Source organism: Plasmodium brasilianum (assembly GCF_023973825.1).
Source record: "Plasmodium brasilianum strain Bolivian I chromosome Unknown PB_00_04, whole genome shotgun sequence".
Taxonomy (NCBI): Eukaryota; Apicomplexa; class Aconoidasida; order Haemosporida; family Plasmodiidae; genus Plasmodium; species Plasmodium brasilianum.
Genome location: NW_027122922.1, coordinates 13,503 through 38,982, shown reverse-complemented (window position 1 = coordinate 38,982; position 25,480 = coordinate 13,503). Strand labels below are relative to the sequence as shown.

Genomic DNA, 25,480 nt, shown 5'->3' with positions numbered 1-25,480 from the left:
TGTGATAATTAAAACGAATATTACCATTATATTAATATTCTCATTTGATACTATTAAAAATATATTATTATGTCAATTTTTGTAATAAAAATTATTAGCAAAACTGTAATATTCGAAATAATATATATTACGCTTATTCAATTAAACCGTCAACAAATAAATTAGTAATTTATAAAATGAATTAATTAAAACTTATGTAATCCTCCCCCCCAAAACAAGCCTAATATACCCATGAATTATTTAAAAATATATAATATTTTTTTTTTTTTTAATTTCATTTTATTTAAAATATGAACCTTATAATTACAAATAAATTATTAATTGTCAATATTAAATATGTATATTTATATACACGTTTAAAATTATATTAGCTCTTTGCATCATATACGTATGTACAGGAAAATTAGGAAATATATAAATAAATAAATGCCCACATATTATTATGAATTACAGAAAAAATATTTTTTCTTACATTACAATTAATGATAATATAGCAACTTACAGACATATATACATACATATAATTTTATTATTTAAAAAAAAAAATAGAAATGATTTTGTATGTACTATCTATTAACATTTGTTTATATTTAATTTATTTAATTAATATTTTATTAAAGTAATAAATATAAAATATCTAAATTTTATTTATTTATAAATTTTTATTTATAATATATATATAATTATACATTTCAAAAAGTAATTAACATCACAATGAAGTTTAATATTAAATAATTCTAAGATGTCTTTTTAATTATAAAGACAAAATCCGTAAGATAGTAAATGAATATAGATTATATGTATTTAATGAAGAAATATTTTTAATATATGTATATAATTTCAAATTTACATCATGTAAAAAAATACTAAAAGGACATTATAATAGTTATAACTATAATTATATCTTATACGATATTTTTCATAAAGTAAATTTTGTATTATGGCTATTAAGTTTCCTATTTAGAACAAATAATATATTTATACATATGAACACAACAAAGTATATTCACTTTATTTCATTAAATATAAAACCGTAGATATTACGGCTAATTTTAAACTAATGATATATTTTATTAATTACCTGAAAAAATAATCATTTTAGGCTAGAATATATTATATAATGGAAATCAAAACTTTTTAGGTAAAATATAAATTATTACAAGATTTCAAAAAATTTATATTAATTGTTCTATTATAAACTATTATTAATGTACAGATATATTATTCTCATAAGAAACTATTTAAATAAATATTTCGTAAACATTTTGACAAATATATTTAATTGAGATGCTATGATACTTTATAATACAAAATGAAACATAACAAAATCTTCAAATTCGCTAAAAAGCCAAGAAAATATATTACTGTAGTATATAAAGAAGTTCACACATATGTAGAAATATTTGTAAACATTAAGCAATTATGATTATGTTTAATAGTATCATGAATAAATTTATTACTAATGCTACCATATACGAACGATGTTGTTACAAAAAGTATACGACTTTTTATTCGTTTTACCTTTTCCTAAACTTAAATTTTTCAAATTTTTTAACTTTATTATGGTAGTAAATAATCCATGATATAAGCGTAACACCTAATATGAAGAAAGGTATGACATATATTATTATACCAAAAAAATGTGTAATAATAGTAGACTTCGTATTACTTGTACTACCCGTAATTTTGCACAACTCCCTTATGGGGTTAAAAAATGAAGATTCATTAAAACCCTTCATCCACTTATTTAAAGAATAATTCTTCAAAAATGCAAAAAGTCCATTTATAAATCCACATTTAAAAAATAGATCTAATATTAGCGATATTGATAATAATGAAAACAATAATAAAGGTAGAGAAAATCGTAATCCATATTTTTTAAACATTATTTTTTTGTGCAATTTATTTTTAATTATCCTGTTGTTTTTAAGAAAATTCTGGTAATCCAGTTCCTTAAATATTTTTCGTTCCAAATGGGAATATTTGTTTGTTGCAAAAATACAATATTTATTTTTCTTACCATGTCTATGAATTCTCGAATTATTTAATAAACTTTTATTTGATAATTTCTTTCTTTCTTCGTGCCTTTTTTCATTATTGCATATATGATTTCCTTCGTTCTCTCCATTATATGGTATTACTTCTTGTAAGCCCAAAATACGTGAATCATGATTCTGCTTATATTTTACTAGTAATTGATAAATTCTTGTATCTAATTTTCTAACATTACTGTTGTTTTCGTCCAAATATTTTTTAAGCACATTCTAAAAAAAACAAAGTAAATATTTGTCATTTATAGTATAAATAATATTTTGGAATAAAAACATTATAAATAAAAGTGAAGCAAGAAAAAAATGAATAAGGCAAATATTCTACGATAATATCATAATACCAGATTACTGGCATAGTTGATTCTCCATGTTGAAAGGATAAATGCTGCAGTTTTTATTAAGAACAATAGTTTTATTTTTTTCTTCATTATATGGATGCTATATATTGTAATACATTAAGGAAAAAATAAATAATAATATAATATTCTTCTAAAGATAAACTATAATATATTTATTTTATTTATTCTTTATATTTCCATAAAAACATAATAATATATATATAACTATAATGCCATTTACAAAATGAAAAAATAAAAATAACCAAAAAAGTATGTTATGGAATTTTTACCTTAATATTACTTTTAACAAAATAATTTTTATTAAAATAAAATAATTATGATTCGTTATTTTATATTAAAAATATATAAATTAAATATTTAGTATAACAATTAATTAATTTTTTATTTACCTTAAAAAAAAAATAATAATAATAAAATATAAAATTTTTTAATATTTTCATATATTGCGTTTATATAGAATATTAGACGTATAGAACGTAGGTAATATATTATTCTTTATATTAAGGGGATAATAACTAATTTTAAGGATACTTCTTTATTAATAATTTTAATTTTTTAAACACAATTAGAAAATATATCTTATTACTGTTAAAAAATATTAAATATAATAGACATAATGAAAAATGAAGAAAATGATATTACATATATCATTTTATGATGTATTAATTATATCACTTTCTTTCCATTAATACCTATAATATATTTAAAATGTAAAATGCATATCATTCTATTAATCTATATAAAAAACATATATCTCCAAAGTAAAAAAATTATAATTTTTTTTTTTTTGTAAAATAATTTTTGAATCTTAATTATCTAAGCTTTATTCTTATTACTTGTACATGAAATGTTTTTAAATAATTTTTCAGTTCTTATTTTATTTTAATTAAAAATATGAATTTAAAGAATACTTAATATAACATAATACAATAAAATAAAAAATAATAAAATATATTATTCTGGTATTAAATTGATTATTATCAGAATATAACTGTTAAAATAATTTGCTTCTGTATCTATCCAATAATGAAAAATCATATCTTTTTTTCTTATTTTACTATATCATAGATATTCTATAAATTTTTATAAAATAAATTGTATTATCAATAAAGAAAGTATAATAATAAAACAATAAGTACATATATTATTTATCTTATTCGTAAATAATTGAAACACTTATTATTATTAAAATCCTATATAATATTCCTTCTATTTTATATATTTAAATAATATATTTTTATTATTTCTTACCAATATAGTGCACCTTAACAAAAAAACTTTTATATACTTATTTATATTATTTTCGCAGAATAATATATTATAATTAAATATTTTAACTTTTGATGTTAAGAATAAAAAAGCTTATACACATATAGTAACGGTTTATGCAATTGCTGCTTTAAAATGTATATTATATCCTATATAGAAGTAATAAATATAATTTAATGCATATACATTATGTATTCATAGTGCTTTATGATAATATTAATTAAATTGTGTTATTTACATATATAAAATATTATCTTTTTAAATATGCTTTTATAGGTATATTGTATTCGCTCTAATTAAAATATGTAACATAGTTCTACATAATATTTATTATATATTGAATACATTTTTTTTAAATAGGAAAATTCTATTTTTTTTTTTTTAATTTTTAGACTCATTAATTTTTTAGCTTATTAAATATACATAATACAATTTATTTTTCATTTCAATTAAAATTTGTTGAAAATATTTAATTTTTTTCAATTTATAGAATTATGTTGCAATAATGAACTATATAATTTCTGTTAACAATATGACTTTATGTCATTTATAAATAACACTATAATTCATATATATATTTTCACATTTCATAGTATAACTGCCACTTAAATTAATTATATATTTTTTAAATTATGAAAAACCATAATATATATTGGAGAAAAAGACATATAATAATATGATATTTGTTTTTTATGAATTATTCCAGGTGTTGTAATTATCTATAAATTATACTATATATATATCTAATTTTATATATTCATTTTCTATATATCAGTTTTATTGGTTTATACTCTTATACTTAAACTAATACAACGTAACTTTTATTTGCCAATAGGAAATAACATTTATTTTTCGTATTATGTGTTCCTTGAAACTTATTGTCTATTTCTATGTATTTTAAGATTTTCAAGTATACTTACCTATTTTTTCGTGCATAATTAATTATATCATTAAATATATTCAAAATATTTAAAATTTTTTGCATGTGTTATTTTTTTATTTTTATTTTTTTTTTTTGTTAATTTTATACTATTTAACAATTTACTAAAATTGTATATTTTAAAAAAGGTAATACTTAATTTTTGGACAGCTTTATTTCTAATTAATAAACACAATTAATTAATATAAGTTATGCTAATATACAATATTCACCGATAATTTGGGACTCAATATTTTTATTATTATAGTAGAATTCAATTAATTATATGGAGTATACATTTTATGTTATTCTAGGAGTTTATACTTTATGCAAAAAACAATGTTATATAAATATCTACTAAATTATTAATAATGAAATTCATAAAATAATTCATTTACTATATATGTATAATCTCTTAATATAGAGATCATAGACAAAAATTTAAACTAATATCTTATATATAATTAATAAAGATATATTAAAACAGATGAACGACAAAATAATTTTTCATTTTATATGTATATATATTTCTTATTTCTTTTTCCTATTATATATATATATACTTCTTAGCAATATTTACACGTAAATCAAAAAAATATATATAAAAACATATTTCATATTGTATATACAAAATAAATTAATATATATTCTATACAATCGTACTAACAAAAATATTATCTCACTTTAAATGTAAATAAAAATATATAGTTATACATATAAAAAATATTAAATAACTCAAGCATGATAATGCTCTTATGTAGCATATATAATTTATAACATGAAAAATTATAATAGTATTTTTGTTAGAATTATATACATGTAACGCTACATTAGAATTATTTATTATCATTTTCTTATATTACTAATGGAAATGTTATTATTTATTATTACTGCTATGATATGCAAAAAAAATATATATGAAATATATAGAAAGACAGAATTGAAAAACATGGTAATATAATGTATTATAATAATTATTATATATAGTAAGAATAAAAGATATGTTATTTATGTGTCTTTACAACATAATATATACTCTATAGATTATATAAATAGATATTGTAATAATATCTGCAAGTATATTATTATTATTCTGGAAATACACAAGATGTTTCATAATTCTTTTTATCTTTTTATATGAAATTATTTTAGAAACTTGATTTAAAATTTTTCTATTTATATTAATTAATATATCCTATGCATATTTATATCGATATTTAATAAAATAATATTAGATATATATAAACCATAATAACAACTGAAGCATCTAAAAAAATAGTATTTCCTATAAATTAAAGTGAATACATAAAGCATAAATACTTTTTATATACCTATTATGCAGTTTAATATAATTAAAAAAGTTATATCTAATAATATTTCTTAAAGGATATATATAATTTATTAAATAAAATATGATATATTATTCATGTATATTTTTGCTAATCTATAATATAAAAGAAAATTTTCTAATAGATTATATACAACATAGCAATAACATTTATATCTTCTGCTTTAAGTGATAAATATTATTTTTGTAATATTTGTATTGCTTAAATATATTCCTACTATGTTATTTTTATTTTTTTGTTTCATAATATATTGTTATTAGATAAAAATTTCACTGCTAATATCGATACGAACATTAATTCCATTTACTTCGTTATATCTAAATCAAGAATTTCATACATAATGGTAATGAATCCTAATTCTTCCGCTTTCGGAATGTGAAGTCCAATTTTAAGAAGTTCTTTCCAATGATTCACGTGATTCTTCTGGAATTATTTTGAGTATTTTTCTCTATTTTTTACAAAGACATTACTTAATCCTCAGTCTAACGGGACTAAACTATTATATAAAATGAAAAATAATGAAATATGATATGCATATCTATAATAATAATATTTTAATGATAATCAAGTTCACATGTTGTTCTAAATTTTCGTAATTTTTAACGATAATTCTAATTATACGTTATACAAAAGAAAAAAAGTAATAAGAAAAGTTCCCAGAAGTGTAAAACCCAAAGTTAAGGCAATCTTAATTTGAGGTAAAGCAGTACAGTTATAGGTACTAGTACTTCTATTACATAAAAATTCTTCAACCGCTTCCTCATTTAATTCATGCCACAACCTCTCAATAAAGTTATCCCATAATACGCTTTTACATTTACATTCATATCTTTTCGATATATAATCTTTGTTTTTTTTGTTCAATCATTCATACAATATATTACATTACTCTGACTCGCTAATACTTTCAGTAGCATTATCACTATTAGAGATTCTAGGTATTAACGTAGATAGAAATTTTTTCTATTTTCTATTATTAATAACCTTTCAACCATTTTAATATAAATTATTATCATCTTCCTTCAAAGATTTTATTAATGCATATGATTTTGGAAAACCTTGAAAATTATAATCATCAATATAGTCAAATTGCACAGAAATTTATTGTTTCTTACTTGTCTCTGCACTCTTACTAGTAAAGTAAAAAAATAAAATGAAATAAAAATTAGAGAATATAAATATATTAAAAATTTTAAGAAATTAATATGAAATAATATATACATTATAATATTCAAAACACTTCATAAATATTATTACGTAAATTACATGTATAATCATATGTTTACAGGTATTACTATAAAATTCTAATAAATGAGAATAAATTAACAATAAGTTATTGTAATAATCTCCTATATAGTTCTTTATGTTTTATGTAAAAAACATATCTATATTTAATTTATTTTTACATTATTATATATACATACAACATTTATTTATGTATTTAGACATTAATATAGAATAAAATATTTGTTAGAACAATAAATTTCAAATGCTTAGATAAAAAAATTGTTTCGGGTTAATAATATAATTTTAGAATGATAATAGGTTTAATATATTAAAAAATAAGAGAATGAATAATATATAACATATTTTATAAAAAACATAAATAAAAATTTTCTACTTATTATTATTTATATTATGAACTCTTATAATAATTCAACAATAAAATCCATTAAAGTGAATGTAATAATATTATGTGCACTTCTGAAAACTTATAAATATTAAAAATATATTTTTTTTACTTATGATTAAAAGATATTAAGAACTTTTTTTAATATAATGATATATTGCTGTAAATAAAAATATACGATAAAGTATAACTATAAAAGATGAATTATTTCCTTTATCTTACATATGAAAAAGTTTTATTACTTCTAAATATCCTGAAGTAATGTATAAAGTGTTTTTCAGTTGTTTTCTTTATGTCTACAATGACTTTTCATTTTACCATATATGTATACAAGGTTTTCATTAAAAATAAAATTCATATATTAAACAATATTTTCACATATAATGTATATTTATATATACTAATATGATATTACTCATATTCTTACTTAAATTCATATGTTTAATGGATATCATAAAATGCTAAATAGAATAAAATTATAGTGAATATCAATATTAGTAATGAATGACTAAGTTCTAAAAAGTAACTTATTCAGATTACGTTTTTAAAGAATATTTTATTAACATTTTTTTGAAGAACTTTTTTTTTCTTTAATTATATAAATATTACAAAGACTAACGTAATGTCACTCAATATAACGCGATGATATTATATATTCAGAAAAAAAACATACTTTATATATAATATGTATCGCATAAAAGCTTAAATTTATTTAAACCAAAAACAATTATTTTCATTTTAATTCTTTATTTACTATACTGAGTATTCTGTATTACATTTAAATTAATTTATTATACCACAATATCTATTACTAAAAGTTAATGTTATACTTTACAATTATTTTTCCTTATGCTTCAAAATTACCATCATGTGAGACATTTGAATACAAATAGAATATTTTTATTTAAAATATAATTTAATAAATATCTTTATTAATTCTATTTAAATTTGTCTTACTATACATATATTTCATACATTAAATAAATACATATATATACTCCTTATCATTAATATTTTTAACATTCAAAATATTTTTTTTTTTGATATTAAAAAAAAAATATTATATATATTTATTTTAACCATTCTTTCTTAAATACTCATAATTATTTTTCATTTACTTTATTAAATCATTTAGAAAATACACTAAATAATGGTAACAACTGTTAATTCAACGGTATTTTAATTTTTATTTAAAGATATCATTCCATGACAAATATACCAACACGATATTTACCTATTCTTCAGAACAGTTAAATGTGATAAGTCTTTTTTTTTTTTTTCTCAATAATTTTTTATTAATGTAGTTAATTCATCATCAAAAATAAAACTTATAATTATTGCAATTAAGCTAAAAAGTATTTATATCCTCTAAGAATTTTTACATGTATAGTTCATATTTTTTAAATTGAAATTAAGAATATTTATAAAATATATATATTTATTTTCATTTATATATTATGCTTTTGAAAACCATTTTACTATTAGTTACTTTTTTCGTTATTAATATTATAATGTTCGTTAAATAAAAATAATTAGCATATAAATATAAAAACCATGTATTTATAAATACTAATGTAATTAACAATAGGAATCATAGTGTATTATTAAAATATTTAAATTGAATTATTCTGTTTAATCACTATAAAATGTACTTATATTTTTGTGCTTAAAGAATTCACTTTTCTAAGCATATTTTTCACTATATATAATTTCTTAAAAAAATTAAACGTAATGTACAATTATGTTTATAATAAAAATAATGATATACACCATCTAATAATTTTGCAATAATAATATAATAAAAAATTATTTAACATATAAAATATATTTATTAATATATATATTTTAATTTAATATTTAAGTTTCTGTATATATAAATTAATATCTATTTAAAAATATTCTATATTTAATACATTCTTTTATTAATATATATTTTTTTAAATTATCACATTACAGTTCATATAATCACTATATTCTATATTTATTTACTTTGTACTTATATTATCAATTATTGGAATTTAATTATACTCAAAAGCTGAACTTAATACAATTTAAACGTTCAGGATTATATTATTTGTAATTCCATTTCTATTCTTCATATAATTTTTATATACTTGAAATTCATACAATTATATATCCTTTTTGTGTACTATGTAAGTATTTCCCTCTTAATGCTTATCATTTATTTATTATAATTTTTAACACTGATACTCAAAATGAATTTTAATATATATCTGTTATAATTTATATACATTCGTTAGGTATGTTTGTAGTTTCCTACGCTATTTTGAATGTAAATATAAACCATAATATATTAGAAGTACAAAAAATAATTGAAAAATATTATTTTACGATTTAATATTAAAATTTTAAAGTAACCAAAAATACAGTATAATATAGTGTACTCAAAATATTTTATATAATATGAAGTTATTTCCTTATATCTAATATAATTATTAGTGAAATACGAAAATAATTACACAGGCAATATTTAGAAATGATATATAAACATTCCCCTATTTAACATTAAATAAATGTTATTTAGAAATAAATCCAACAAATTATCTATTAACATTTTCTTCATTATTTTCCAATAATTTAATCTTTCAATGATATCTAATATAAATAAAATATGTATATTATTTAAATATGTACTTTGAATAAAATACATATTCAAGTAATTTGTGAAACGTTGAGTTAACACTACAATTAGAAGCACAAACAACTGTGCTTTAAATATTTCAATTAATTGAAATGATTCACAATATCTGAGTCCGCAGGAAATTGTTATTAATCCATAATTAAAAAATACATTATTATATTATATATTTATAATTTGCATTTAGTCAATATAATAAATCAAATCTTTTAAAAATGTTTTTACATATAGTACCTCTTGTAAAATATTTAATATAAAACACATATTATAGAATATATATGAAGATTTGCTTTTGGTGAAAAAAAAAAAAACATATATATGTGCTACTGTAATAGAAATTACATATGAATATTCAATTAATACATAATTAAACATATTTATTGTTAATTTAAAAATAATAATATATATTCATAGTTACCTAAACAAGCAATCATTTTAGACTAAAAACAGATAAAAATCAGAAAAGATAAAATTACATTCAAATAGAAACTAGCACACTCAAATAAATATATATGAATTATTCAATTATATATTACTTTTATCTCATATATATATATTATTCATGAAACCTATTATAACACGAATATGTATATAAGTAGATTAAATAATTAGTTAAGATAAAGTCATTACTTAATATACAAATATAAAATTTTCCATACAGTCAAAAATTCAAAATAACAAAAAAATTAAGTTCATATGTTTTTACTGTTTCCCAATAAAAAGTCTGGTATATTTAAGTGTATTTATATTATATAAATAGTTATTGTTATACTTGTTATGTATATAACCAAAGATATGACTATACAGGTAAATTCATCTTTACAGAAAAACACATGTTACTTCTTATTTAATCTTTTTTTGAACTTCATATTTTCATATTTTATAACTTTTTTATAGTAATAAACCATCCCTAATATAAATATAACAACAAATATAAGGATAGGTACGCAATAAATGAAAGTAGTTGATGCACATATTTTTACTAAATTACCCCATCCATCTTTGCTTAACAATGTAACCAAAGACCCATCTACTCCAGGTGCTTCTCCAGATGTTGGATATAACAAGTATAATAAACCCAACAAACCACCCTCAGTAATTTTTTCTAATGAAAGATCTAATATGGGTAGTATCAATATCAAGATAAATAACAAAAGTAAAGCAATTCGTATTCTTCGTTTTTTACGTGCTAACTTTTTATGTACCTTATAATCAATATTCTTGATATTTTTAACATAATCTTCATAATCAAGTTCTTTAAATATTTTTTTCTCAAAATCGAAATACTTTTTTGTTTTAGTTAAACCACATTTATTTTTTTCAATATTTTTTCCATATTCCTCAATATACAATGAACTTCTACAAGATTGTTTGTGTTTTCCTTCTGTTTCTTTTTTATTATTAGATATATTTTTTTTTTCTTTCACTTCTTTATGTGGCATTTCTTCTTTAAAATTTGCAATACTTGAATCCTTTTCCTGCTTATATTTTGCTAATAATCGATAATTACTAGTATTTAAATGTCTGCTAATATTGTATTTTTCATCCAAATTCTCCTTTAATGTGTTCTAAAAGAAAAAAAACGTAAATATTTCTTATTTAAATAAAAAAATATTCTCATCCTAAAAAAAATCAAAAATAAAAAAAATTAATTACAATATAAATAATAGAGATTTCTTTGAATAATACTACCATACCATTCCACTGCAAAAGTGACATATCCAAGTTAAAAGTATAAACGTTGAAATATTAATAAATAACAACACAATTTTTTGTTCCATCATAAAGTTTTCCAAAGTTGTAATATATTTAAAAAGAATTATATTTATAATAAGTGTTATATATTCAATGACATATAGTACTTTATATATTTTTTCAATTTTTGTTTATTATTACTTCATAGAAAGAAAAAAATGTTATATAACTAAAATGCATATTACAATATATCCAAGTAAAATACTTTTAAAAATATATTATAAAATATTAATATTTTGGTTATAAATGAAAAAAATAACTTTAAAAATAAATACTGTAATTTTAATTCATTAATAAATATTCAAAATATATAAGTTAATTATTCCATATGCTCGACTAATTGTAAGTTTTATTTATAGAAATTTTTCACTGTAAAAAAAATATGTGATATATTAGAATTTCTAAATAATCATTTAGTTTACATCATAATACGTATAGGATATAAATCTATTGCAATATTTTATATATTAGGATAGTGTTTTCTAATTTTAATGACATTTTCCTATTGTTAATTATAATTCCTAGGATATTACACTTTGAAAAAGCGTGTTATTTATTTTATAAAATATTAATTATTATAACTCTAATATAAGTTAAATAATTAATAAAGTAGTCAATAGCATATACAACGTTCTTTGTAGTGTAAAATAAAATATATTTTTTAGTTTTCACATAAAAGTTACATTAGATAATGGCTTGTTCTATATTTTGAAAATTCAGTTTAAAATATATTGTTCAATCTATTACAAATTACATATATTTAAAAATTAAATAAAAAATAAGTTTTTATCTTTGTGTCATATTTTTAAAATATTTAATACTTAATTGAATCTAATTTGTTTTATTATTTCTAAATAGTAAATATTAGAATTAATCCACTAAATGTTTTTATTTTTTACCTATACATATATGCATGAGGCAATATAAATATATGAGAAAAATAAAAAGGAAACCTTTAGTAAAATAAGTACATAAATCTTTGAAGGTATTATCATAATTTTGAAAATTCCAAATCGTATAAATTTTCTTATGATATTAATATATAGTTTATTATATGCAAATTAGAAATAGAGATGTTTAATAATATCATTTACCAAAATTTATTATTAGGTAACTTTTGTACGGACAATTTTATAGCTAATATATTAGTTTATGTATGGTATATTTGTAAATATATTTTGCCAGATAAATCATCTTACAGATTCTTTTTAAGCAATGAATACAGATAAATAAAAATTATTCTTTATAATAGTACTTAAAAAAAAACATTATCTCCTCATTTATTTGTTCTACGTATGTGATGTAGACCATATAACAATTATAAAATTAATTTATTCACAAAATATTACCGTAAAAAAGCTAAATTTATTTTTTTATTTTTCTCTTAAGAAACGATTATTTTTCCAACGATTGAATTAAGAAATTAACAGAAAATAAAAAAAAATTATACTTAAAATACCATATTACACATGAAAAAACAAAAAAAAACATATAAATACAATAAATATAACCACTTCTTCTCATGTAAAAAAAAAGGAATATTAATTCTTAATGTAAATATAATAATTTGTTTTCTTAATAACCTTACAAAATAATAATTTTATAGCAGAAAATTATAAACAATATAAAGCACCAATATTTTTAATTAAAATGTAAATTAACGAGTAAATTCAATAAAATTATATTGAGTTCTTGTATATAAATTCTAACTTACAAATATATATATTTCACTAAAAATTTCATATACTCAGAAATATATATATTAAGCAATAATAATTAATTCAGATGAATGAACACATTATATTACAAATTAAAAAAATTTCAAACATTGAAATGTACAAAAAATATAAAAATACATTTTTTTTATATTTACAAATAAAAATAAATTCGTATATATATATATATGTATATGTATTCATGTATAATATTTTGGAAATTATTATTATATTTAATATCTCATTAAAGGCTTCCTTACAGAAATAAATATATTCCTTACCATTCGTTGAACGCTTCCAAAAACCTAATTTTTTTATATTTTATAGAATTTTTATAATAAGAAGAAATTCCTAGTATAAGTATAATTCCCAATATTATGATAGGTAAACAATATACTAGAACACCAAATACTTTAATTCCTGTCAGATTACTCAATTGACATGTAGAGGACCAAAAAGTTCCCGAATTACCTTCAATTTGTTGCCCCGAAGTAGATGCTGTTCCATATACTAAAGTACATAATGTATTTAATAATTTACCTACAGAACTAAAATTACTTAATGATAAATCTACTATAGGTACAATTAATACCAATACGAACAATAATATAAGTGAGCAAATTCTTAATCCATATTTTTTACGCTTTAATTTGTTGTAATCCTTATCATTAATTAACATCATTTTTTCAAAAAAAGCATTATCATTTAGTCCATTCATTACTTTTTTTTCATAATGAGAATATGATCCATGAAGCATGGTACATTTATTTTTCATAAGTTTCTTAATCAATTTTTCCTTATATAATGCATTTCTATATAATTTTTCTTTTTTTTTTTCGTCCCATTTTTCATTATCAAAAATAAATAATTGTTTGTTCTTTTTTTTTTTTTTATATGGTATCTTTAATTCTAAATCTGCAACATATGGATAAATATCGCCTATACAAATTCCTAATAATCGATAAATTCGTATACCTAACTTTCTACCAAAACCATAATTTTCATCCAAAATTTTGTTAAACCTACTCTAAAAAAAAAAAAAATGTAAAAATTTCCTATATAAACTGATAAATATTCCCAATATAAAAAACAAATTAATGAAATTAAACAATAAAATTAGTATTCGTACAAGTGTCATCAATGTATTTTATCATACCATGTCACTGTAAAAATGACACATCCGAATTATAAGGATAAACATTAAAATTTTGATTAGAAATATAATACTAATATTTTGTTCCATATTATAATCTGTAATATTGTAATATATAAAATAAAAAAAAAATTAACGTCACGTTATACACTTCAAGCAATAGGAAATATCTCTTTTATTTTTTCTCTAATATTTTTTCTTAAACAACTGACATATATATAGTATTTTACTGCATAGTCCAAAAAAATAAAAAAAACCTAATAAAGAACGCTATAATTTATTTAATTGATATTATTTATAAAAAGTTAACTTCAATAAAAATTACCGAATTTCAATATATTTATATGTATTGCCAACACTAATTTAATTACTTATTGGTGTAATTAAACAAATTTCTTCTTTATGTTTTTTTATCACTTGGAAATTTTGAATTCATTTACAATATAGAATGTATAAAATATAGATAAATGCTAATGATATAGGTATTTCTAGAATAATTACTATTGTGAAGTTTTATTACTATTGATTCCTATTTTATAAATACCCTATTTCGAAAAATGTTGTTATTAATTATAAAAAAAAGATTAACTTTTACAACAATAATATAATGGTATTAACAAATTCAAAATATATATATTTTGTAAAAATTTCATTGTTTCACTAATTATAATACATGCTTTTCTTCATGCTGTATAGTATATTTAAAAAATTGAATTACTCACTCAATGATTTCTATATAAATAAAATATATACATTAAATGTAAATAAATAACGATATTTTAATTTTTTATTATAGAATTAGAAAATCATATTTTTTAATTAAGTATAATTTTCACTTTTATTATTAAATGAAAAATATATATATTAATACTCTATATTTAAGAAATTTTTTTTTTTTAATTATATATATTTAGAAAAAAATATTAACACAGTGAAAAACAAAAAACTTCTTAAAGGTAAAGTTTGTACAGAAATATTGTTGAAACTTTTAAAAATTTAAAAGTATATCAGAAGAAATATATATACAAATTATATACAGCATATATAATATACACAACAAATTAGAAAGCATAACAATACATATTACTATTACACATGCTTTAGTAATTTTTATATTAATAACGTTAGAAGGAATCTATTATTTTTTATATATTCTTTTAGAATTATACTATGCCTGTAATATATTTTACAGGTACATCAATATAAATTAACATATATATATAAATAAATAATATTTTATTAAAATTAATATTTTGATACTTTATTGTCCTAAATTATATGGTAATTTCGGTATAACCTTTATAAATGCCCTTATTTTGTTCTAAGTTTTCGCACAATATTAATAACTCACATTTTTTTCATTAGTTAACATTTCACCAAATAATACTCTTTATCCTCTCTAAATAATTATATTATCATATGTGTATAAATTGTGGAATACAATATAAAAAATAAGTGCACTATATAATAAAGTCCTTCCAAACATTTAATTATAAATAAACCTTTTCAGTTTTAGCAGTATCCATTATTCCTTAACTTCTTATGATCTATTTTATTAAAAAATATATTTGTATTTGTCTAAAATTTTTATATTCTCTAAATTAATAAATCATGAATAAATACTTTAATATACAGAAAAATATATAATATGATTTTTATTAAGTATATATATCATATGTCAATTATATATATATATGTTTCTTACATTATTTTATTTTTACGTCTTTTTTATATTTTCTATATCATATTATTAACAATTAATACATATAAATAAAACTAGATTAATATAAAATAATATTAATTTTCAATTTACAAAATATAATTTAATATTTACAAAAATTATATATCTCAAAATCTACAAAAAATGTTATAATCAACTAAATGTTCAATATTTAATGGATTTATTTTATTATTTATATTATTTTTAGTATTGTTAACTTAAAGAAATGTATTCTGTTGTTCTTCTACAAAGATATTGTGTTCAAAACCTTTCTTTTTATTTATATATTTAATGGAAATTATTTGTTCTCTAATTCTATGAATTACTTATACTTCATTTAATATATATAGTACTCGTATCCTTGCATAAAAATATGATTTACTATATAATAGCCATATAAAAAGATGTGTTATACGAAATTTCAAAAATTTTGTACAATTGGGTAAATCTTTAAAAAATGAACACCGTATTAGTAAAAATCATATAACTAATTTTAAATGTATAGATATATTAAAACATGTTAATTAATGTAATGAACATACTTAATCCCAAATATATTCAGTTTCAGTTAAATTCTCATTGGAGCGTCTGGTGTCGTCAATACAAAAACCTTCTAATTATACTGTATATAAAGGTATTTCATTATCTCCAATGATTGTATTAACATTTACAGTAATATCATCTATATATTTTTTGTCTAAAATTATGAATTATTCTACTTAAAAATTTGAATTCTTTAACACAAATCCTCTAGTATATTAAGACAATACATTACTCACGTAGTAGTATTGTATTTATAAATATGTAATATATTTAATACTAGTTTATACTATTTATATTTTGATGTAGTCTAAAAAAGAAGAATTATAAAGACCTTGAAAAATACGTATTAGCTAAATGATCAGTTAATTTATTATGGTTCTAAAAGTGAAAAAATAAATTTGGGTAATAACAGGTGTTATATGACATATCCTAAAGAAATATATTCTAATTTATATTATTCAACAATATAAATCTATGTACATATAAAATAAATTACCGAATAAGTATATGGAGTAGTATTTTAAAAAAATAAAATGGGAAAAAGTTTGTAATAATTTTTTTAATATTAATATTAAAAATGTAATAATGTGTCCATGATGATAATTTTAATACAATTATATAATATTCTTATATAAAACTCTTTTAAATATTTTAAGAAAAAAAAAAAAATAAATGAAACGAAAAGACGAATGCTTTATATATTATTATATGTTATTAATTATTGAAAGAGAAAATAAAAACATCATTAATTTTAATTTTTTATCCATTATATATACTATTTATCAAAATTAACATGGTTAAAATACACAATATTTCTTATAATAAACCTATGTAAATGATATATATAAATGTTAAAATACAAGAAAAAACGACTCGATAATTGAATAATCGTAATGTTAACAATAGTTGTAACGGAAAAATAGAACTACCATTAAATTAAAAACATTTTCGTAATAAGTAGAACATCTTATCATTTAATATATAGCTAAACATATGTAATAACATATGTTCTTATAATCAAGTAATGAGAAATTTAAGAAATTATGAAACTATTTTTCTGAAATATCAGAGATTTAGATGTACATTTCGATATTAATTAAATTATATAGAGAATTATAATACATAATTCAAGAGAGCTAAATGATATAGATTGTAACTTTATAAAAATATCACACATTTTACATTAAAATAAAATTTATCAATATAAATTATGGCATTATTACTCAAAACACATATTAAGTAAAGTACTCCATATTTGATTGTATGGTTATATATTTATGAGTATTACCGAAAGATTATACTTAATATTAAAAAATGATTATCAGAAAATTATTTTATTTATTATATTTTTACAATATATATTTCCTTAAATCTTTTGTTACTATTATAATATAAATATTATTATAAACTGTCGCGTAAAATTATGTAAGCAAAAATTTTACGCACATAAGTACTTTCTTGTAATGATATATAACAAAGATTCTATATTGTTCTTTACACGTATTAAATAAGAAAAATGTATAATATGTTATTTATGATCACTAAAATGTGGTAAATATGTTTAAATTTATACATATTTTCGACTTACTCCTGTACTATTACGTATATATATATATATATATATATATATATATGGATATACATACTTAAATTTCGTTAGTGTTTTTGATGCGAAAAATTTACATATTAAAAATAATAATTTTTATATATAATATTATTTTTTATATAAATAATATAATCATAGTAGTATAAAAAAATATTAAATAATTCTTTTATATATTTTTTAATTTTTCATTAATTTAAATTAAATGTAATAAGTACATTTCAGTATTATACAGTAAATTTAATTATATATTAAAACAGAATAATTAAAAATATATCAACAAAATAATTTTTTTTCATATATCTATAAATTCTTACAAAAAAAAAAAAAAAAGAATATAAAATAAATAAATGCTGATATATATAAATGAAATCAATTATTATTCAGTTCTTTCAGTATGTTTTCATATTTTAGAAAAAGTATTATTTTGTTTTATATTAACATATATTCAACCAATATTTTATGTTCTTCATTTACATGAAATTTGCTAAACTTTTAAATAATAAATTCAAATAAAATATATAAATACATAAAATCTTAAAACATGATAAATTACTTTACGTCCAATTAAACATATGTGGCTATTATACAAAATTCTTAAAAAAAAAATTCTATAGTATATAAGGGATTAAAAGAAAAAACAATTATATAAAAAGCAATAAAACAATTGTATTAAAATAAATTTTATATAAATATAAAGTAAATAAGAACTAATTAGTACAAATGGTTATTTATATATAACCACTATAACTTAATTATTTAAGTAATTATTTACAAATATATACTATTAATATTTTTTCTATTTAATTTTCTTATTATTCTCTTTTTCTTACGTACCTTTATCAAATTAAGCATTAAAATAAGGAATAATATATGCATATTATTATAGAATAACCTAAGGTGTATCTAATTCTCTTGATTGTTATGCAGTTTCATTTAACTGTACTTGTCTGAAAAAGAATTTTAAAATAATTCCTAAGCTTTTTACGTTTTTAATACAAAAATAATTCTTATTAATATGGTTATACAGTTATTTTCGTTTATTTATCAAATATAATTAATAACAAAAATTAAATTATATCCTTTTAATCTTTTTGTTAGTATTTATCTATAAATAATTAGAGGAAAATAAGTATGAATATTCAATATTTGCTGTAATATTTTATGTAGTATATAATTCTATTTACAAGGAATTAAAATATTATTATTTTTTTATTATAAATTGCAATTAATTTTAGTTTTTTCAATCTTTTTATATAATTAATTTTTCTATAAGTATATCCTAATAATTTTTCATATTTTGAATAAGTAGCTAAACATTTTTTCACTAAGTGTTATAAAGAAATATACATATTATTATCTAAAATTTAGTTCAAATGAAATAATTAAAATAAAGTAGTCTTCCTAGACACTTAATTGATATATATAGATAATAAAATGTACAACATTAACACTAAAGAATGTTAAAATAAATACATTAATTAAAATTCAGATAATTGATATATATACGATATTATATGTCATAAATTCATTTTAAAGTTATATACGTCCCATAACTATGATAGCAATTTAGTATAATTCCTATATTATTAATAGTCAACTCTATATATAACGCCGTAAACACAAAAAACTTTTAAAAAAATAATTATAATACTGTAATATTTATATCGAAAATAAATAACAAAAGTAAAATAATAAAAAGTCTACATATTGCCAATACTATAGAAAATTTTTTTATAAATTATTTATTATCGAAAAATAACCGAATAAAAAAATTTACATTAGTACAGATGATAATATTTATATGTATGTATCTGTATTAGAAACAAATAGAAAAAGACTCATTAAATACATTAATAATAATTCTTCACAATATTTTTCATACAACTTATTTATATACATATATATAATTTTTTATTGATAACTACATGAATTTTTCCTTATAAAAAGCAGATAAAATTTATATACAAATATGTATATATTTGTTATTTAATATCACTACACTGTAAGGATATATCCATTGTTGTGATATATTAATTTAAGGTAAAATAAGTTAAGAAGGATATAAATGTTAATGTATTCAATTTTTTTACATTACTCTAATATATTTTTATGGAATTGTTTATTATATTTTATATGTTAATATATATCAATTTTAATATTATGTTATTAATAAATATTAATAAATATATTTGAATTATACTTTAAGATTATTACCTACAATAACCTAAAGTATGAATGTAAAGCCACTATGGAAAATTGTTTTACATCGGTAATGTTCAATGTTTTTTAATATATCTAAATTTATTCATATTTATTATATTTATTATAATAAGTAGGTAACAAAACTAACACAAAAACTCATTCTTATATAATTCCTAATAAATCTTTTGAATATAGAACGTTTATGGATTAGGTAGCATAGCAGGAACATACCTTACCACGACGAAGTTTAGAAATGTTAGAAAACATGTTAAAGAAAAAACAACTTACTTAAAGACAGAGACAGATAATGTAAATTTTAGAAATGGATGCTTACAATTGGCTCAGTATTTAATTAATGAAAAGTCCGCACCACAATACGTTCAACAAGGTACATGGGAAGAAGGACTTAAGAAATGGCTTCAATCTAACTATAATGGTTTGACTAAATATGGAGGATGTCCTATGATTTTAGAGCAAAATGATAAAGATCTATTGAATATATCATATCAAGCAGATGATTTTTGTGAACAAAAAAAAAAGTATATGAAAGATCTACGGCTTTTTTTGGAAAAACCAAATATATATAAATGTAATGATACTTTTTGTGAAACTAAATGTAATGAATTTAAAGTATGGTTTCAAGTAAATAAGAAAAATTTTGAGAGTCAAAGTGACTTCATTAAAAATAATTACAAATGTTATTCAAGAAAAAAGGTATTTCCAACAAAAACATGCAACGTACTTAATCCTAACACATTTAAAAATATTCCCATATGCATAAGAATTAATCCAGATGTAAGGGAAGATACAGAACCTAAAATAGAAACTGAAATTACAAAAAAAGAAAATGATCCAGTAACACCTGAAATTCCATCTAATTCTGAAGAAAAAAAGTCAAAAGAAACTCTGTCTGCACTCAGAAATCAACAGTCACCTGAACCCCAAGTTCAAGATAAAGCTCCATCAGCAGCTATAAAAGAAACTACAGTAAGTAGAACTGATCAGTATGAAGTTACATCCTCTACACAGTCTGGAATATCAGAACCTTCTACAGCTTCTAATTCTTCAAGAACAGAAATACAAAGCCAGACTACATTACAACCTCTAGCACATAAAATTCCAAGAGTACAACAAAGTACTCAAGCCATTTCTCCATCTCATCAAAGCTCATTTCCTTCCTCTAAATATGTAACTATTCCTGAAGCTAATAATAATCTAGGTATAATCAATTCTACTTATATTTTTATTATTTTTTTAACTGAATTAATTAATGTGTACATTGAAAAATTTTTGCAGGTCAAGACGAAAATTCACGTAACACATACATATCATCTATTTTAATAAGCATTCTATTTATTATTATACTCTCCCTTTTTATTAAAGTAAGATAGAACTTAACTATTAAAAATGTAATAAACATTTGATAATTGTAGCAATTTATATTATAAATATATTTTATTTATACTACAGTATTCTTTAATAGGGAGATTTAAAAAAAAAAAAAAGATAAAAAGTAGACAAGTGCATTTTCTGAGAATACAACTACCTTCACCTTCTGAAAAAAAAAGTGAGTTTTTATTACATGATTACATACAAGACCCAACATATTATGATAAAGGAATAGTAAAAAATATAAAAATATATGAACACAATTTGAACAAAAATATAAGTGCTTCAAAGCGAAAGAACAGGAACAAAACTATTATAGAAGTACATATGGAAGTACTTCAAAATTTTAAAAATGAAGAATGGGAATCTAATAAAATAGAATTCTTGGAAATATGCCTACAAGAACTCTTAGATAAAAATTATGGAACAAGTACTAATTTAGCAAATGATAAAATAGTGGAAAATACTAAAAATACTAGTGATTTTGAAAACAAACAAATTCTATGGAATAAATGGATAGAAAGATATGGAAATGTTACTGAAAAATTGAAAAAACTAGAATGGTTTAATAATTTGAAAGATGAATGGAAAACAGAACAAGCTCACTTAAAAACAAGTGAAGATTTAAAAACAATATTGTCAAATGAAAATCATAAAATTCCTTTTATGAATTATCAAAAAGATATGTGGAGACAGTGGGTATCAAAAAAGGGTAAAATTATAGAACAACATTTGGAACATGAGTTGTTTAACGGGTTTGAAGAAGAATTCCAGAATATAAGAGATGAATATAAAAATGAATCCCTATTAAGTATGGAAGAACTGGAGAACAATCAACGTCATAAAAAATTAAAGAAATATATAAATATAAAATTGCTAAAAAGGCTGTGTATACTCGTACTCATAATGGTATTAGAAGAATGCAAAAAAGAAGAGTATATAGGAAATAGGGAATCACGTATGGACAGCTTTATAAATGAATTGATTACAATAGAAAATTCAGACGGAATATCAGATATTACAGATAACATATATAGAGATAAAGGAAATGTTTTAGAAGATGGAGAAAATCTGGAAATTCATGGTTATAAAAATAAAGATTGTCTTATACAGGATCTAGAAGATTGGATAAGAGAGGATGATGCAAATTTAAATTCCACAGATGATAAAAATATAGCAGAAAATATTATTAAATAATAGAATAATAGTTCCTATAAATTCATAAAAGTACATTCAATATAAACTCTAACAATATTCAAGTTATTTCAGATGAAGGTAAAAAGCACATATCTTAATGTTTCTGATACCAGAAGGAAAAAAATCAGAAAGAAGAGTGTAATGATTAGTTTAAACGAAAAATCCATTCATGAAATATAAGGATTGAAATGAAGATACTGAAAAATTATTCCGCTTATATAATTTTTTTTATTTCTTAAAGATTATACATATTAACGTTATATTAACACATTTTTCAATAAAAATAAGAATGTTTTAAATAATATATATAAAAAAAAAAAATTATTTAATATGTATTAAATAATAAAATATTAATTTATGAAATTTTAAAAATTATTTTTTTGTCTTATTTCTTAATAGATAATTTATTTCAATGAAATCATAAGACAAATTGAATTTATAACATAAATTTTTAAGATGTATATTTTCTTTTTTATATATATGTTACGTTATTGCATTATCTAAATTGGTAACCTCATTTCCCCAATTAAAATATTCAATCGCCCATTAGTGCTCAATATAAGAATTCATTTAAATATATGCATACTTTATTATAAGTTAATTTATTTTTTTTTTTTAAATAATTAATGTCTTTATAATTATTTTATCTAATTTAATTTTAAAATATTATAAAAATATAATATTATTTTTTCCATTAAAATGAAATATATTTTTGTTTCTTTAATAATAATATCGTTATTAATGTATTACTGGAAAAAAGGAGTAAAATTATATATTTTAGTAATTTACTTTGACTTTATATTAATATAAAGGGAAACACGTTATTATGAATAAAAATCTATAATATATATATATATATATATATATATTTTAAAAAGATTATTGAATCTGTTTCTAACCTAATATGTAACTAACAGTTATAACATAATATTTCTTGGATTAATAAGAAATATTGTAATAATATATTAATATTGAATAATTGTATAATCCAGTGTTGCACTACACTTGGTTATTAATAGTTTATTATATTCCTTATATTAAATTATTTATATTAAAAAAAATATACATATATATATATATCTTCTTTGAGAACCCTTATATTAAATATGTAGTCAATGCTGCTATCTAAAATAAAATGTGAAAATATATTTGAGTACTTATAAAATATGATCATTTTTGTTTAATTAATACTAAAAGGCAATTATAAACAATTATATAGCTTTAATTTGAATAATTAGATGTTCATAAATATATATATATATATATATATATACGCAATAACTTTATTATTTTTATAGGTCTATAAAAGGATTATATGATATTTATGCATATATAAAATTTTAATATTCATTTATAATATATTATTAAAGATATTATAATCATAATGAATTAACAAGTATATAATCTTAATATTTATATTTCTTATTTTGTTATTATAGTTCTCATAAAAATTCTAACTAAATTTTCTTGAACATTTTTATTAATTTTATAAAGGTTCACTATATATTGTATTAATAATAAAAAATTAACCATGATATTATTATTCATACAAGTTGAATAATATTAATTTCGCAATATAACATAATAATGCATATTTTATATATAAAACTCATGCATAAATGAATTTCATTAAGATATTTTTTATCCACTTTTATGATTTATTCTATGGAACTCATGTTTACAGGTCATAAATAACAATACAAATTAAGATTTATAATAAATTATTACTAGAATAATATTGAAGTACTAATAAGTGCTACAAGGAACTATTAACATAAATGTATTTAAATTATTAACAATTTTATTAATAAAAAATTCCATGAACATTTTTTTTACATTCAAATCAATTTTGTTGTTCTTAAAGTACAAATATACATTATTCATAAATAAATATAATGTTTATTTATAATTTAGTTAAAATTCATAAATTTTTAAACAGAAATATTATAATTATATTTATTATA

The 25,480-nt window shown here is 18.7% G+C and overlaps 4 protein-coding genes across 4 annotated transcripts; 1 reads left to right on the top strand and 3 right to left on the bottom strand.

The window, feature by feature from the left end:
* Positions 1-1,517: 1,517 nt before the first annotated feature.
* On the bottom strand, positions 1,518-2,479 carry MKS88_000164 (fam-l protein; the record flags this gene model as incomplete). The annotated part of the gene is made up of 2 exons (XM_067214777.1): positions 1,518-2,264; positions 2,393-2,479. The coding sequence occupies 2 exons, from the start codon at positions 2,477-2,479 to the stop codon at positions 1,518-1,520; spliced, it is 834 nt and encodes a 277-aa protein (XP_067075970.1).
* Positions 2,480-11,072: 8,593 nt separating this feature from the next.
* On the bottom strand, positions 11,073-12,017 carry MKS88_000163 (fam-l protein; the record flags this gene model as incomplete). The annotated part of the gene is made up of 2 exons (XM_067214669.1): positions 11,073-11,804; positions 11,934-12,017. 2 exons carry the CDS (start codon positions 12,015-12,017, stop codon positions 11,073-11,075), a joined length of 816 nt encoding a protein of 271 aa, XP_067075969.1.
* A 1,966-nt stretch (positions 12,018-13,983) lies between these two features.
* On the bottom strand, positions 13,984-14,949 carry MKS88_000162 (uncharacterized protein; the record flags this gene model as incomplete). Its single annotated transcript, XM_067214560.1, has 2 exons — positions 13,984-14,733; positions 14,863-14,949. The coding sequence occupies 2 exons, from the start codon at positions 14,947-14,949 to the stop codon at positions 13,984-13,986; spliced, it is 837 nt and encodes a 278-aa protein (XP_067075968.1).
* A 6,027-nt stretch (positions 14,950-20,976) lies between these two features.
* On the top strand, positions 20,977-23,516 carry MKS88_000161 (STP1 protein; the record flags this gene model as incomplete). The annotated part of the gene is made up of 3 exons (XM_067214449.1): positions 20,977-20,997; positions 21,126-22,149; positions 22,414-23,516. 3 exons carry the CDS (start codon positions 20,977-20,979, stop codon positions 23,514-23,516), a joined length of 2,148 nt encoding a protein of 715 aa, XP_067075967.1.
* Positions 23,517-25,480: the final 1,964 nt, after the last annotated feature.